We start from the raw sequence: 13407 nt of genomic DNA, 5'->3' as shown, positions 1-13407 counted from the left end.
TGGCAAATTCTGTAGATTGGCTAAATGAATAACCCACTGATCACTTCAACACCAGTTTAATCGTGTTAAGTCAGTGAGCAATGGATTGTCTCTGTTGTTGCGCAATAAAAAAAAGTATAAGCTTTTCCATATGTTGTGCTCGGTTATCATGGTCAGTGGTTTTCATACATCTTATCTTCCACGGCAGATGCAAGCCACTGCAAGCTGCTATTGACAGGGAAACAATTCCCCCGGCACATGATGGGAAATCTTTTGACAGTTGTATCGACGCTGTCAGAGCGATGGCTCCTATTGAGTTCTCTATAATAACTTCTGTTATTCCGTGTTGCCTTTTGGTTGCAGGGTGTGGAGTTTGTAAGAGAATGCAGCCCATCTTCCAACAAGCGGCCACAGAGACCAAGGGGAAATATGTAAGTCTACTAATCCCCCCCACACACACACACTTGGTCCACTGTCTTATTGCATTAACAGTCTCCGATCTGCCGCCACACATCTCTGATGTTTGCAGATTAGATGAGATGTGTCAGCAGTGAATGTCTGGATGGTTGGCAGTCTGCAAGAGGTACAGTCTGTCAGTCTGGCCTAAATGAAAGCTTTCCTTGCTTGTAGTTCCTGCAAAACTTCTTGCAAGTACAATACCTCAGCAGGTTTTTCTCCATAGATTTTAATTCAGCAGGAAAATAACCCAGATGGCCTTAAAAGGCGTTTCAGAAGCCCTGATCCCCTCTCATCCAGACTTGATTTATACTTCGTCTGTGTTTTGGTTTGCTTCAACCCACCAGGCCAATTACGGTTGTTAACTCAAAAACCTAACAATTTTGCCTTCATTCTGTTTTTAATGTTTTTAGTGCTTTATATATATATATATGTATATATTACATACAGGTATATAATCAGTGACTGTATTAACTGTGTGACTTACTCTGTTTTAGCTGACACTTGCAGCCACAATTAAGGGCTAATGTCCTTCCAGATGAAGCTTACAACCTCCATATAGATTAAATGTCAATTAAGTCTGCCTAGTCTTTGTGTTTACTACTTAAATTTTCCTCTTGCTCCTATTTTCATTCTGTTTTCTTCTCCTCCCTGGTCTCATGGGTCCCCTAAAGACCAATGTTGTCTGTTTGCAGACAGGCACTATTACAATAGTAAGCAATAGTAAGGGGAGGGGAGGCGGGTGGGTGCTCTGTTCCCAGCTGTTGAAATGTTTAACTGCACTGGAGAAATGCACACACAAAAGCAACCAGAGGCCTAACTGATCAGCAAGGGAAGCTTCTCCTCAAGTGCCAGAAGAAGAAGAAGAATCTTGGAGAGATTGTCCGGCACATTGAGAGCAGAGAGAGGCAAGCTGCCTCAGGAAGCCGTGAAGTAGAGCAGCAAGTCGTGTTTGCCTCACACAAAGCAGGAAATGAATAAAAGGATAATTAACTGCATGTTTGTTTGATTATCAAGCTTATGAGAAGCGAAAATGTAAGCCTCTCAACTGGAAATTAACAGTGTGCATACAAGCTTTCTGTGCAGAACAGAGAGGGGTTTGTGTGTGTGAGAGAGAGGCTAAGATAGATTTCTGGGAGCGTGTGTGTTATTGCAAGAGACTAATGACGCTGCTGAGAAGGGAAAGGTTTGAATGCTGAGTTGGTGGTCAGCCAAGTTGTACAACACGTTTCTCGTCTCTGTGTCATTGACACAGGAAGGACGTCTGAAGTGTTGCATCTCGTCAAGCTGAAATAGCTGAAAAAACTGACAGATTAAAGTGGGAGTTGTTTTGATTGTATCATTTCTGTATTTTAGGTTTGTTCAGCGTTGTGTCCTCCCAGTGCCAGTTTTGATACACACTACATAACAGTGATTGTTGAAGAACGCTGCCAACTTGAAATAGGTGGAGAAGGCATAGCGAGCTTGCCATGACTCATGGACATTCTTCAAGCTATTTCTGTCATGAGCAGTGTGTTGTATAATACTTCCTCTAAGGGAGCCTGGGAGTCAAAGCTGTTTGATTTTCTTTGAAAGATACACTTCTGGCTGTGTTTGAAGATTACTTTCACTCATTCACAGTTTATTTACCTGTAAGAAGTGGTGTAGGGGTAACTGTAGCTGAGGCTTACTCTTACTCAGGGTATAATTTTAGGACTGGGAGACCACATCCCATTGAAAAACACAATATCCTCTCATATCACAGGACATTGAAGCAAATGAGAGGGATTCTCGTCTTACTAAATTCTTATACTTACTACTAACATACCATGTTCACAGCAAACATGCTCAACCATCTACACTGTAATGCAGAAATGAACACATGGCAACATGGAACATGTGAAGACACATTAGCGTGCTATTGTCAGCAAACTTCCTAAACGTTACGCATGGAAAGTTAGCTATCTGTGAGTGTTTTAACATACATTACATTGCCATGAATACACACAAAATGTTAAATGCTAAATGTCTGCGTGTTAGCATTTAGCCACTGGCATTCGAGTTAACATGCTCATGTTAGCACATTAGCATGCTAACATCAGAAGTGCATTGATCTGAACATTAACATTCAACGTGCAGATTAGGCTAATGGAATCCAGGTTATATGAGGAGTCTGACGATGTAGAGCTTAGCGTGAACCTTTCTAATACGGCCACTGCAGTGTGGATACATGCTTTGTACATAGGCAACGTACTTTAGTTGTATTGTATTGCAGAATTGTATTCCTCATGTAAAAACAAAAGCATTTACTTCTCAAATATGAAAGGTGGTTCTTGTGAGTGTTAATCATGTCGTTATTTTGATTAAAATGTCAATAAAAAGTTCCGTGTTGAGTGCTTGTTTGCAGCCTGCTCCTCAACAGTACGCTCATGTTGTTCCACAGAGCAGTGTGTTTTCAGACTGGAAGTAATCCTTTTTGTTTTTGTTTTTTTTTTTGCTCTGGAGCCTTCTGATGATGGCTAACCTGTTTTCATGTTTCGTGTTCTTTCCCATTCTTGTCTCTCTGCCTTCACTTTTCTTGTACTCCGTAACAACCCACGCCTCATTTTCCTCTTTATTTTGCTTTTTTTTAAGGTACTGGCAGGGATGAATGTGCACCCAGCTGAGTTTGATGGCCTCAAGCAGGAGTACAACGTCAAAGGCTACCCGACCTTCTGCTACTTTGAGTGAGTCGAGTTCTGTCATCCGTCTCACTTTAGGCTCAACCTTCACTTCCAAAGCTCAAAACATCAGAGTAGGGCCACTTCAAACAGAAAGTCCAGTCCAGACCTCTTAAGCACCAACAGACATGATGGCGACAGACTTAGAGCTTGCAATGGAGGCCCTTGAGGTTCAGAACTTACTTCTACCAGGTGTAAAGGAGAAAGTTACTGACAAGCTTTGGGATCTTCTGGTATTCCCTTTGAAAAAAAGTAAACTCACAGGAGGATGCTTGATGTCACCATCAGGGAGGAAGGAGAGCTCACAGGGGGAGTTGTATTGTTAGTTATGAAGTAGAGCTGATATGATTATTTGCCAGCCCCCCAAAAAACAATTTAGATAATAGACTCATTGATGACATCATTTTTCAAACAAAAATGTGAAAGTCACCTGAATATCGTGAAGCTGCAGAAGACAGTTAAACCACTTGTCGATATAAGCGCCATGGCACAGAACATAATGAGCTCAAGGCTCTGTGTGGAGCTGAACACCGTTGCAGACAAAGGAGGTATTGGAAATTTATCACAAGTTGCAGGATTGTCTGCAGTATTTTCCAGCACTGAATCAGGCTTTCTCTTTCTCCAGCACTGGCACAGGGCTAAAACAAAGTGTGGAGATAGGTCTGGTTATGCAAGACCAGGCTTTCAGTCTGAGGGGATGTGCACGCTAGGGATGGGCAATATGTCCTAAGATTTATATCACTGTGTTTTTGTCTTTGCTGTTATATTTTACAGTGACAATATTATATCAGACTATCAGAAAGGGATACTGCATGGAAAACACGATTCTCCCAATTTTCACTCTACTAGCAATGCAAGGGAACATGTCTTGAGTAAGAAAAACTTAGTAAAGAATGGATTTGTTTATTGGCTCCAAATAGGAATGAAAATGAGGTAATGCCCCACATCCACATGGAGGGGCTAACCTGCCCCATAATGTCGGTTAATTAGTAAATTAGTGTTGTTTTTGGTGGCCTGTTTTAGTTTTAGTCTAGTCTTTGTGTCAAGCTGTCATTTTAGTTTTTATTAGTTTTAGTCACGTTCATACTCTTTTTAGTCTAGTCAAGTTTCAGTCGACTAAAAGTCTGAGAATTTTAGTCTTATTTTAGTCAGAATTATCCGTGACTACTTTAGTCTAGTTTTAGTCGACGAAAACTGATGACATTTTCTTCTAGTTTTAGTCAATTAAAATCGCATTTTAGTCTCTTTTTAGTAATTCAATTCTATTTAACCCAGTCAATATAGTATAAGTACCTCGTAGTATAGACGAAAGTTTTCTTTTAGTCAAACCCATTTCACAATAAAAACAAGGTGGTCTTATTATTATATTATTGTTACCTTATAGACTCAAGAATACATCCATTCCAGACACGAAGACGCTTTGATTTGAATTTACAACATATTTATTTTACCAAGCAAAGCCGGCTGGCCGGTTGTGTCTCTGTGTCAGCTGTCTGTCATTAACGCTGCATCTTCTAAATAACACCGCGAGTGGGGATTGAGGAAGTGAAGTCGCTGTGACTGCGCAGTGCGACCTGATGCACATGCTGAAGTGAGACACAGGAAACAGAAATACTGCAAACTAATAATAACAACGCGGCTAAAAAAGACAAAATAACGTTAGAACATTTCGTCTCCTCTCATTTTAGTCAATGAAAATGAAGAGAAATTTTAGCAGAGTTTATTTTATAAACCACATTTAGTCTCGTTTTTATTCGTTAAAAATGTTGCATTATATATTTGATTATAGTTATCGTCACATGACCAGCATTTACGTTTCATCTCGTCTCGTTTTCGTCACGTGATAAAGGTTCGTTGACGACGATATTTAGTCATAATTTTCGTTAACAAAAACAACACTATAGTAAATGTAATGTGACTCATTCTCAGATTTAGGCAAGGGGTAGGATTAGGCATCTCAACCGCAATTATTAAGCAGAAAACCCAAAGTATATTATGGTAGATGGACTTCATGTACTGCTTTTCTAGTCTTACTGACCGCTGAAAGCACTTAACAACACAAGCCAGCATTCCCATTCACACACACATTCATACACTGGTGGCAGAGGCTACCATGCAAGGTACCACCTGTTCATCAGGAGCAAGGAAAATAATAGTGGATGTAACTCCAGTTCTCTGAGTGTGTGCATAGCCCTCCACAGTAAAGCATGTTGTTTTTAATATGCTTTTATCACAATAATGATGGTCATGAAACCAGCCCGCCCTTTGTGTGCACACATCTGCATTTGTAGAACAGCCAATAGGAATGCACTCTCTCTGAACTGACCTGTGATTGGCCTTTACAGACTAGATTTTCTAAAGCCTGAAAACGGAGCAGAGCGGAGGGGCAGAAGTCCAGTTTTCTCTCAGACCGCTTGAATTACAGTATGTTTTGCCCAGTGACGGCAAAAATAAACAGCTTGTCACAGCTTTAAGGCTTTAAATTTTTTGTCGAACAAAATGAGCAGTTTGGAGTGGCTGTTTTGGATTTTTAGTAAGCAGTCATTGGTGTATTTGGCTGTTTTCGCATGCCTTTCATCCTGGGCATTTTGACTAAAAACCGCATAGTTAAACCAAAAATCATGGCGCTGCTTTGGGGGAGGAGTTGTTTTGTCAGGTCAATAAAATATGATCCAGGAATGCCAGTTTGAGTCATAGATCTATGGGTTTGAAGGCACATTAGACCCCAAAATAGTGATATTGGTAAGATTTTATAATTCCAGAATATTGTGTTGACAGGATTGACTCTGTCTTTTGTCACATCAGGAATGTTCCCCTGCTTTCATACCATTGGCTGGGGCAATGTTGTGGCAAAAGTTGAGCACTTTTAAACTTTCTTACTGGTGAGCCATGCATTTACCGCCGCAGTGTCGTGCTTCAGGAAGCACACTGTGCAAACACAGTTGCCCCATTGTCAGGGCTGCTTTCACGCAGTGCTGTTGTCTGCTTGTAGACTCAAAACAAGTCAGAGCGATTTTAATAATTAATAGGACAGACTAAGTAAGGGCTTTTAATATACTTTTCCAAAGTTTTTTCATCTTCAAGAACACCTTAAGGCCACATGTGACATTGATGTAGCACTTGGCCTCTGTGTTTCTTTGTGGTGTTTGGATGACATTTATGCTGTTGTTAATCTGATCATTTCAGTGTACTGTTAAGCCCTTGTGTCTAAATATGCATGCAGACACACACATACTCTGCAGACTGTGTGTTTGTTAATGACCCCCCACCCCCCAAGCCTGAGCATCCCTGCACTGTCCTCATATTTACAGTGTTGTTAACTGTATGCTGGTGCGTCGTAGCTCCGGCTTTGTTCTCCACTTCTTATTCCTCCTGCACTAGCTTTATCATCCCCACATTAAACACTCTCTCATTCCAGTCTGGCCTTTTAATTAGACCGGGACTGATTAAGTGTCTCTGTGGTTAGGCAGTGTGTGTATGTGTGCTTGCCTTCTTTCTTTACGCGTGCACTGCTATCTTGTGAAAGTGTGTGTGGAGGTGCACGTCCACGCACTCGTGTGTAGCTGAGCCAGAGCCAGTCTGTTAGCTGGGAGCACATTAGTGTCAGCGCAGGGCTAGCTAACGACCATCCAGGCCCATTGGCTTCAGTAATGAGCCCCTCTCTGATAAACAGCAGCTAATCACTGCAGGGTAAATCGGCATCAACACCACTGGAGTTATCTCACCGTTGCACCCGCTGTAACTGTGCTCAAGGTCTTTTACCTTTTCCTGTCTGCAGATTAAGAAAGCTGCCTACCCAACACCGCAGCACACCTCAACTTCCTATCAATTACACAAACAATAAAAGTGAAACTATTTCTTTGCTCCTTTGTCCTTGCTGTGTCCTTTAACCAAGAAAAACACCAGAGACTGTCGGGCAAATGACATTTATTTCACATTTCCTCAACTTGATTTTACAAGGTTTTGGTCTATTTTACAGCAGCAGAGATAAAGCAAGCGAATATAGAGTTGGTCATAAATCTCACTGATTGAATTCCAAGCAGCCGCTCTCCGCCACGGTAGTCACTTCACTTAAAATGCAAGTTTTAAGCTCCAAATCCAGTGTGTGCAATCGTGTATCACCTTTAATAGTGTCCGCTCTGTGTCTTGGGAGCTTTAACTGTGATCGTCGCCACCCTCTGTGTTTGCAGGTTCACACTGCCCACAGCCAGTTACGCTAGACACTGATCCTTCAGCACTGGGCTGAGCCACTGGATCCGCTTCCCAGCCTTCATTTAGTCACAGCAGATAGCAGAGGAGATAGACTCATTCCTATGAAGGAAACTTGCTTATGTTATGAATCTCTTCAGACAGGACAGTGGCGTTTCTTCTGTGCACTTTTAAGTTAACATAATAAATTCAGACAGAGGAGAGAGTATCAGTCATCGTAGAGCTTTTCATCGCAGCCCTTTGTCATAAAACATTTCCTTTTCCTTTGAGCTTTCCGTTTCTGATGGTCTGACCCAGCTCTTTGTCTTTGAAACTGGGTTCTGTTAGAGTTGTCACAGAGTCTTTGGTGTAGCCAAATTCTAGGGTATGCTTGTTTATGCTTTGATCAGATATGTCCTGATTTAAATTGCTACTTTGTTGAAGTCATTCTACATTTTATTTCTTCTCATTTTGCTGATGTGACAAACACGGTCATGTTGCAATGTTGCCCCCTCATAGCTAAATACATGCTTTTTCTGGATTTTGGTGGGATATTCCTTTAAACTTAATGCAAAACTAATTGCTTTCTATCACATGACAAATATGATTTTGGCAGTGGTTTTAAAAGTCTTTGAACAGGACAAAGCTGTAATTGTGTCCAATGCTGATTGTGTCCCACTTTTGAGATCATACTGTTCTTGTGCTCTGTTGTCTTTTAGGAAGGGGAAGTTCCTTCACCACTATGAAAACTACGGAGCCACAGCCAAGGATATCGCTGACTGGATGAAGAAGTGAGCACGCTTTTAATCACTTTACCCTCTGAAGATGCATTTGTTAAGGTGCAGACCTCTTGTGTCCTCAGTTGTTTTAGCTTGTAGAAAGACAGAACGGAGCCAAACTGCTTTCTGCCTTCTGTCTCTGACAATAAGTAAACGGCTTCTACCCTTCACCTTAAATGTCTGGCATCACCTTTTCCTTCTACTGTGGTCTTCATCACACCTCTTCTTCCCTCTCCTCACCCTGACTCACCTTGTCATCGGTCTACACCTGCTGCGCTCTTGTCTCATTTTTCTTTCTCACCTTGGCTCACACTCTCTGGCCATAACCTCCTGTCTTCCACCACAGCTTGGCTCTCCTGCCTCCTTTTCTCCTTCGTCTCCTTTTTCCACTTGTGTTAAGGGCCTGTCCAAAGGGCTGCAGCCAGAGGCCACAGAGCAGGGCTTTCACAGCTATCACAGGAAACGGAGCGAGACAGGCAGAGGATGTGTTCCAGCAAAACAACTCCCTCCCCAGTCCTAAGCTTTTACTACGCTGCTTATTCAGGACCAGGAAGTAAAATCTAGAAGTGGTCGCCAGGCTCGCAATGGTTGCCATGTTTTAAATTGAGTGTTAATTACATTAAGAGGTGATAAACGATGGTTAAACAGAGTCTTAATTTCTTTTTATTTTGTTTGTTTCTCCCCTTCTCTCTGGCACAAAACAAAAAGAATTCAGCGTGAATGGACTGATTTCAGACCGCTACTTTAGATTGTTAATAAATAAATATGTCCCGTAAAAAGGTGGAAGCCTGGCCTCCTGCAAGCCTCATCACACCCGCAGTTTGTCGTGTCAGAGCCTTTTTTCATGTGGAGATGCTGCAGATGAGGAAAAGCTGAAAAGGGTTTATGTAGTTAATGATGTTGAAAGGTTTTTCCAGAAGAGTCTGATTTGCTGTGTCCATGTTTTGAGAGTGCTCTGTTTCTAGCACTCTCTGCCTCCGATTCTTTATCTCCTCTCCCTCGTTTATCTCCCCTACTTCGCCTCACAAGATTTGATGAAGTTTCTCTTATGTCTCAGGGTTTTTTTGTTTTTTGTTTTTTTTGCTCCCCACTCAATTTGACTTGTTTCACCGTTTTTCACTGGAGTAACTGCTCTTTGCTATTTGCACTGACAGGAAATTCTACAGCAATGGCAAAGAATACAGTTTTTTTTTTTTTTCTTCTTTTTTTTTAGCCAACAGGAGCAGTAGAGGTCAGAATCTGACAGTTACTTTTAAAGTAGTGCAGTCCCAGTTGCACGTCATCACATCTCTTGACGTGACTTACTTACTCTACAGTCGAGTTCCAAGGCAATATGTGGACACAGAAGTAGAGTTAAGAGTCAGTATCCTTGGTGATCATATCAGTCCTCTGCAGCAGTGTTACACTAATGATGCGGTAGGGCACAGTTGCTATAGAGTATGGAGGCAGCCCAGCAGGAAACTGCACCTTATGTTGTAGATGAGCGACCAAACATGTCATCTGATAAAGCCTAAGTGAAGCCTCACTCCCTGATAAACCCTGACCCTGAGCTTTTTATATATCAAAGAGATTTCTATTAGACAGATGACATTCTGGATAAAAGATCAGTGTCTGGAGGAGATGCAGAATTTTTTAGCACTGCAGTTGCACAATCCTTACTTTTTTAAAGATATCCAGTCTCGTGTGGCTTCAGCATGTTGGCTCAGGCCAGAGTGTGAGATGAGAAAATGCGGAAGGGGAGTGTGTGTGTGTGTGTGTGTGTGTGTGTGTGTGTGTGTGTGTGTGTGTGTGTGTGTGTGTGTGTGTGTCTTCTCACATGATTTGTGCACGTATGTGTGCAAAAGCGCAGGGAGTGAGCACTTGTTTACATCTCTATCCACTCTTTCTTGGCATTGCAGTACTGAGCTCTGTCATCAAGGCGGGGCTGCTTCGGTCCAGATGTGTGTGTGTGTGTGTGTGTGTGTGTGTGTGTGTGTGTGTGTGTGTGTGTGTGTGTGTGTGTGTGTGTGTGTGTGTGTGTGTGTGTGTGTGTGTGTGTGTGTGTGTGTGTGTGTGTGTGTGTGTGTGTGTGTGTGACATTGGGTGGAGAGTGGACTACAGCTGTGTCTGATTTTTGTTCCATAATGATTACATGCCAGCTGCAATGCATCTTCTTTTTAAAATGTCCTTCACCTATGTTGCCCTTGCTGTCTCCCCTTCCTGTTTCAGCCCTCAGCCCCCCCAGCCGAAGACCCCTGAGGTGCCGTGGTCAGAAACAGACTCCCCGGTATTCCACCTAACCGATGAGTCCTTTGACAGCTTCCTGGAGGAACATCCTGCAGCCCTGGTCATGTTCTACGCCCCCTGTGAGTAAGAAAGCAGGCTGAAAGTGCAGGACTGCAACTAATGGTTATTTTCACATATCAATCAATTATTTGATTTATATTACATTTCATATAGTTGTGAAAATGAACATCACAAATGCCCAGAGCCAAAATGATGTCTTTAAATTACTGTTTTTCCAACCACAAAACCCCAAAATATTCAGTTTACCAGTATATAGAACAGAAAAAAGTGGCAAATTGTCACATTTTAGAACTTGAAAGCAGCAAATATTTCCATTTTTGTGGAGTAACTTCAGCTGTGAATTAATTGTCACAATTGTTGAATATTAATTTTCAGTTGATTGGCTAATATACTATTCAACTAATCATTTATGCACCAATAAAGCCATGTTGGTTCAATGCAGGATCAGTATTTGAGGGGCTGCGGTAATCTGTACTTTTCTACTGTCAAAAAATCCCATGAAAGCCCCATTTTCCTAAAACAGTTTGTCACTCTAGTTGATGGGGGGGGGTTAAACACATTTGGTGCTCTTGTGTGTATATACATCTGCAGGATGGCATTGACTGAAAATAAACTATGGTGGCCATGTTCATCAAAATGAAGGAACACATCATGTCAGCCAGTGCAGCTGTGTGGCTCACTGACATGTTTTTATTAGGTTTTGGACAACAGTGGAGCTCTGTGGCACAGAGGAATAAGGTAGATCAGGCTTTGGATACACAGACAAGACTTATGAGAAGGATCAGGTCATTGTTAGTTTTGGTCTTTCCATGGGATTTATAGTCCATAAATAAAAACAGATCGTCTCACCAGCCTTGTCCTTTAACAACCCCTTTTCACTATCAGAAATACACAGATAGTCTTCAGTAGTCTGAGTTGTAAAATATGTGCAGTGGTGTTTGAGAGGAGACTCACATTCCATCCTGCTGTGTAAAACATTGTTTCGCAGATTCTCTCGGGTATATCTGTTGTTTAGTCACACAAATATCATCGCCGTTTCACTGTCATGCTCAGTGTTAACAGGCAGCTGGAGAAAGTAACCGAAAGAACATGAAGAAATGAAAAACAAAGACAAGCTGGCTGCAGTAACTTAAGCTTTTTGTATCACGGACACAAGCTCATCTTCACAACAGAATTCTTCGTTGTTGCCATATGGTTCACATAAGCCTGCTTGTCATTTTTATTCATGCGCCATACTGCCGTTGTTACGCGGAACTTTGTAAACATGCCAGATTTTGTCAGTGGGTTCGGGTGTTTTTTTTCAGGTCCAGATTGCTTTGCTTTGGTCCAGCCCTCCTGTGTGTGAGGGAGCTGTCCAAGGGAGATTTTGCATGTTGATAAATGCAACCCATAGCTCTAAAAGCATGCAAATAGATTCACCCCATTTAGAAACACTCTGAGTGCAGCAGCCACAAACACAGTCTGAAGGACCTTTTTTTCTCTTAGCTACCTCTTTACTTGTGACTGCATCACCCTCTGTGGTCATCTCAGCATCTCAACAATAGGGATTTTTTCCCTGTATATGTCACCATAATGATGATTCATTGTTTTCAGAATTGAAGTACGTATGGCTCTGCAGAGCTTTTGTACCTCCAGGTTGCCAGGAGCACCTCACTCCACCCAGAGGGCAGACACACTCTCCAGCTGCTGAAGTGATGAAAACACAGCCTTCACACTCGCACACTGCAGTGGGACCTGTTACATGCACTACCTCATTCTTCCCTGCCTCACAATTATTTTTGAGCTAATATTTAAAGTAACTTCTGCCAGTTGGCAAGAAAGAATTTGTGAATTTCTGTAGATATGAGCCGCCAAAAAAAAATTAGCGACATAATAATTACCAGCTGCAACAGCATGGCTGGTATTGTTTTCACCTTGTGAGTTTCTGTGTGTGTCATCATCGCAAAATGTAGCAGGAACTACTACAGAAGCTTTTGAGTTGAGATCAAAACGAAGGCTGAGTTCAAAGATGGATGTGGTCCAGAAGTAGGAGGGCAAGATGTGGGGAAGGGGCCATTGCCCCTGAACAGCCATCACTGCTGTGAGATCATGGTTGGAGTAGTAGGTGTTGACAACATCTGTGAGGATTTCAGGACACTCTGTTCAAGTAGACGTCAGGATTCCGTTGTCTGCGTTTGCTTCTTGTTGTGTCTTTGGGACCTGAACCCTAACCTTGCTGGGACCAGTAGTCGTCATGGGGACCAAAGCCTGGTCCTAATGAGGCTAAATGTCAAAAGGTCCTTATTAATCGAGTTTAAGGGTAAAGTGTGAATTAAGGTTAGGTTAAGGTTAGCCTATCCACAGTGAATAGCGCTCAATGTGTGTGTGTGTGTGTGTGTGTGTGTGTGTGTGTGTGTGTGTGTGTGTGTGTGTGTGTGTGCGTGCGTGCGTGCGTGCGTGCGTGCGTGCGTGCGTGCGTGCGTGCGTGTGTGTGTGTATTACCCACATTGTGGGGACATAAATCTTTTTACACCGTCACATTGTGGGGACTTGCCTTACTTGTGAGGACAAAATGCAGGTCCCCATACTGTAAACCATTCAAATTTGTGGTGAAAACCTTGGTTAAGGTGAGGGTAGGGTTAGGTTTAGGGTAACGTTCGGATAAGGGTTAGGGGTAGGCCAGGTGGTGGTTATGGTTATGGTAAGTCTCCTGGAAATGAATGTAAGTCCCCAAAAGTGATGAAAACTTAACGCGTGTGCGTGCGTGTGCATTTCAGATTCTCAGTCATCCAGGTCATGGTTATCCAAGGAGGGTTGAATCTAGGGCAGCTGGACTTGGTTGCAGGAACATGAAAATGTTTTGCCTCTGATCCAGAGGGCTTCTTCATGTCTTAGCAAATGTAACATTCTCACTAGTTCCCACAACTTTTCTGACCCCTTTGGCATTTTTTCTCCAAAAAAGGACACAAAACTTTTTTTTTTTTTTTTTTGGAGCTACTTTCCCTTGAAGACATACACCAATATTGAATATTGGTGGCTGG

The 13407-nt window shown here is 42.2% G+C and overlaps 1 protein-coding gene across 1 annotated transcript in view; it reads left to right on the top strand.

Moving 5' to 3' along the window:
* Positions 1 to 13407, top strand: part of pdia5 (protein disulfide isomerase family A, member 5) — a 62663-nt gene that overhangs the window by 27930 nt on the left and 21326 nt on the right. Inside the window, exons 8-11 of the mRNA XM_070976426.1 lie at positions 343 to 410; positions 3049 to 3140; positions 8042 to 8113; positions 10310 to 10446. Coding sequence (XP_070832527.1) covers positions 343 to 410; positions 3049 to 3140; positions 8042 to 8113; positions 10310 to 10446 — 369 coding nt within the window. The remainder of the gene's footprint in view (positions 1 to 342; positions 411 to 3048; positions 3141 to 8041; positions 8114 to 10309; positions 10447 to 13407) is intronic.

Source organism: Chaetodon trifascialis, chromosome 12, assembly GCF_039877785.1.
Source record: "Chaetodon trifascialis isolate fChaTrf1 chromosome 12, fChaTrf1.hap1, whole genome shotgun sequence".
In the NCBI taxonomy this organism is placed as follows: Eukaryota; Metazoa; Chordata; class Actinopteri; order Chaetodontiformes; family Chaetodontidae; genus Chaetodon; species Chaetodon trifascialis.
Note: the sequence above shows the minus strand (reverse complement) of the source record. Positions and strands in the feature narration are given on the sequence as shown.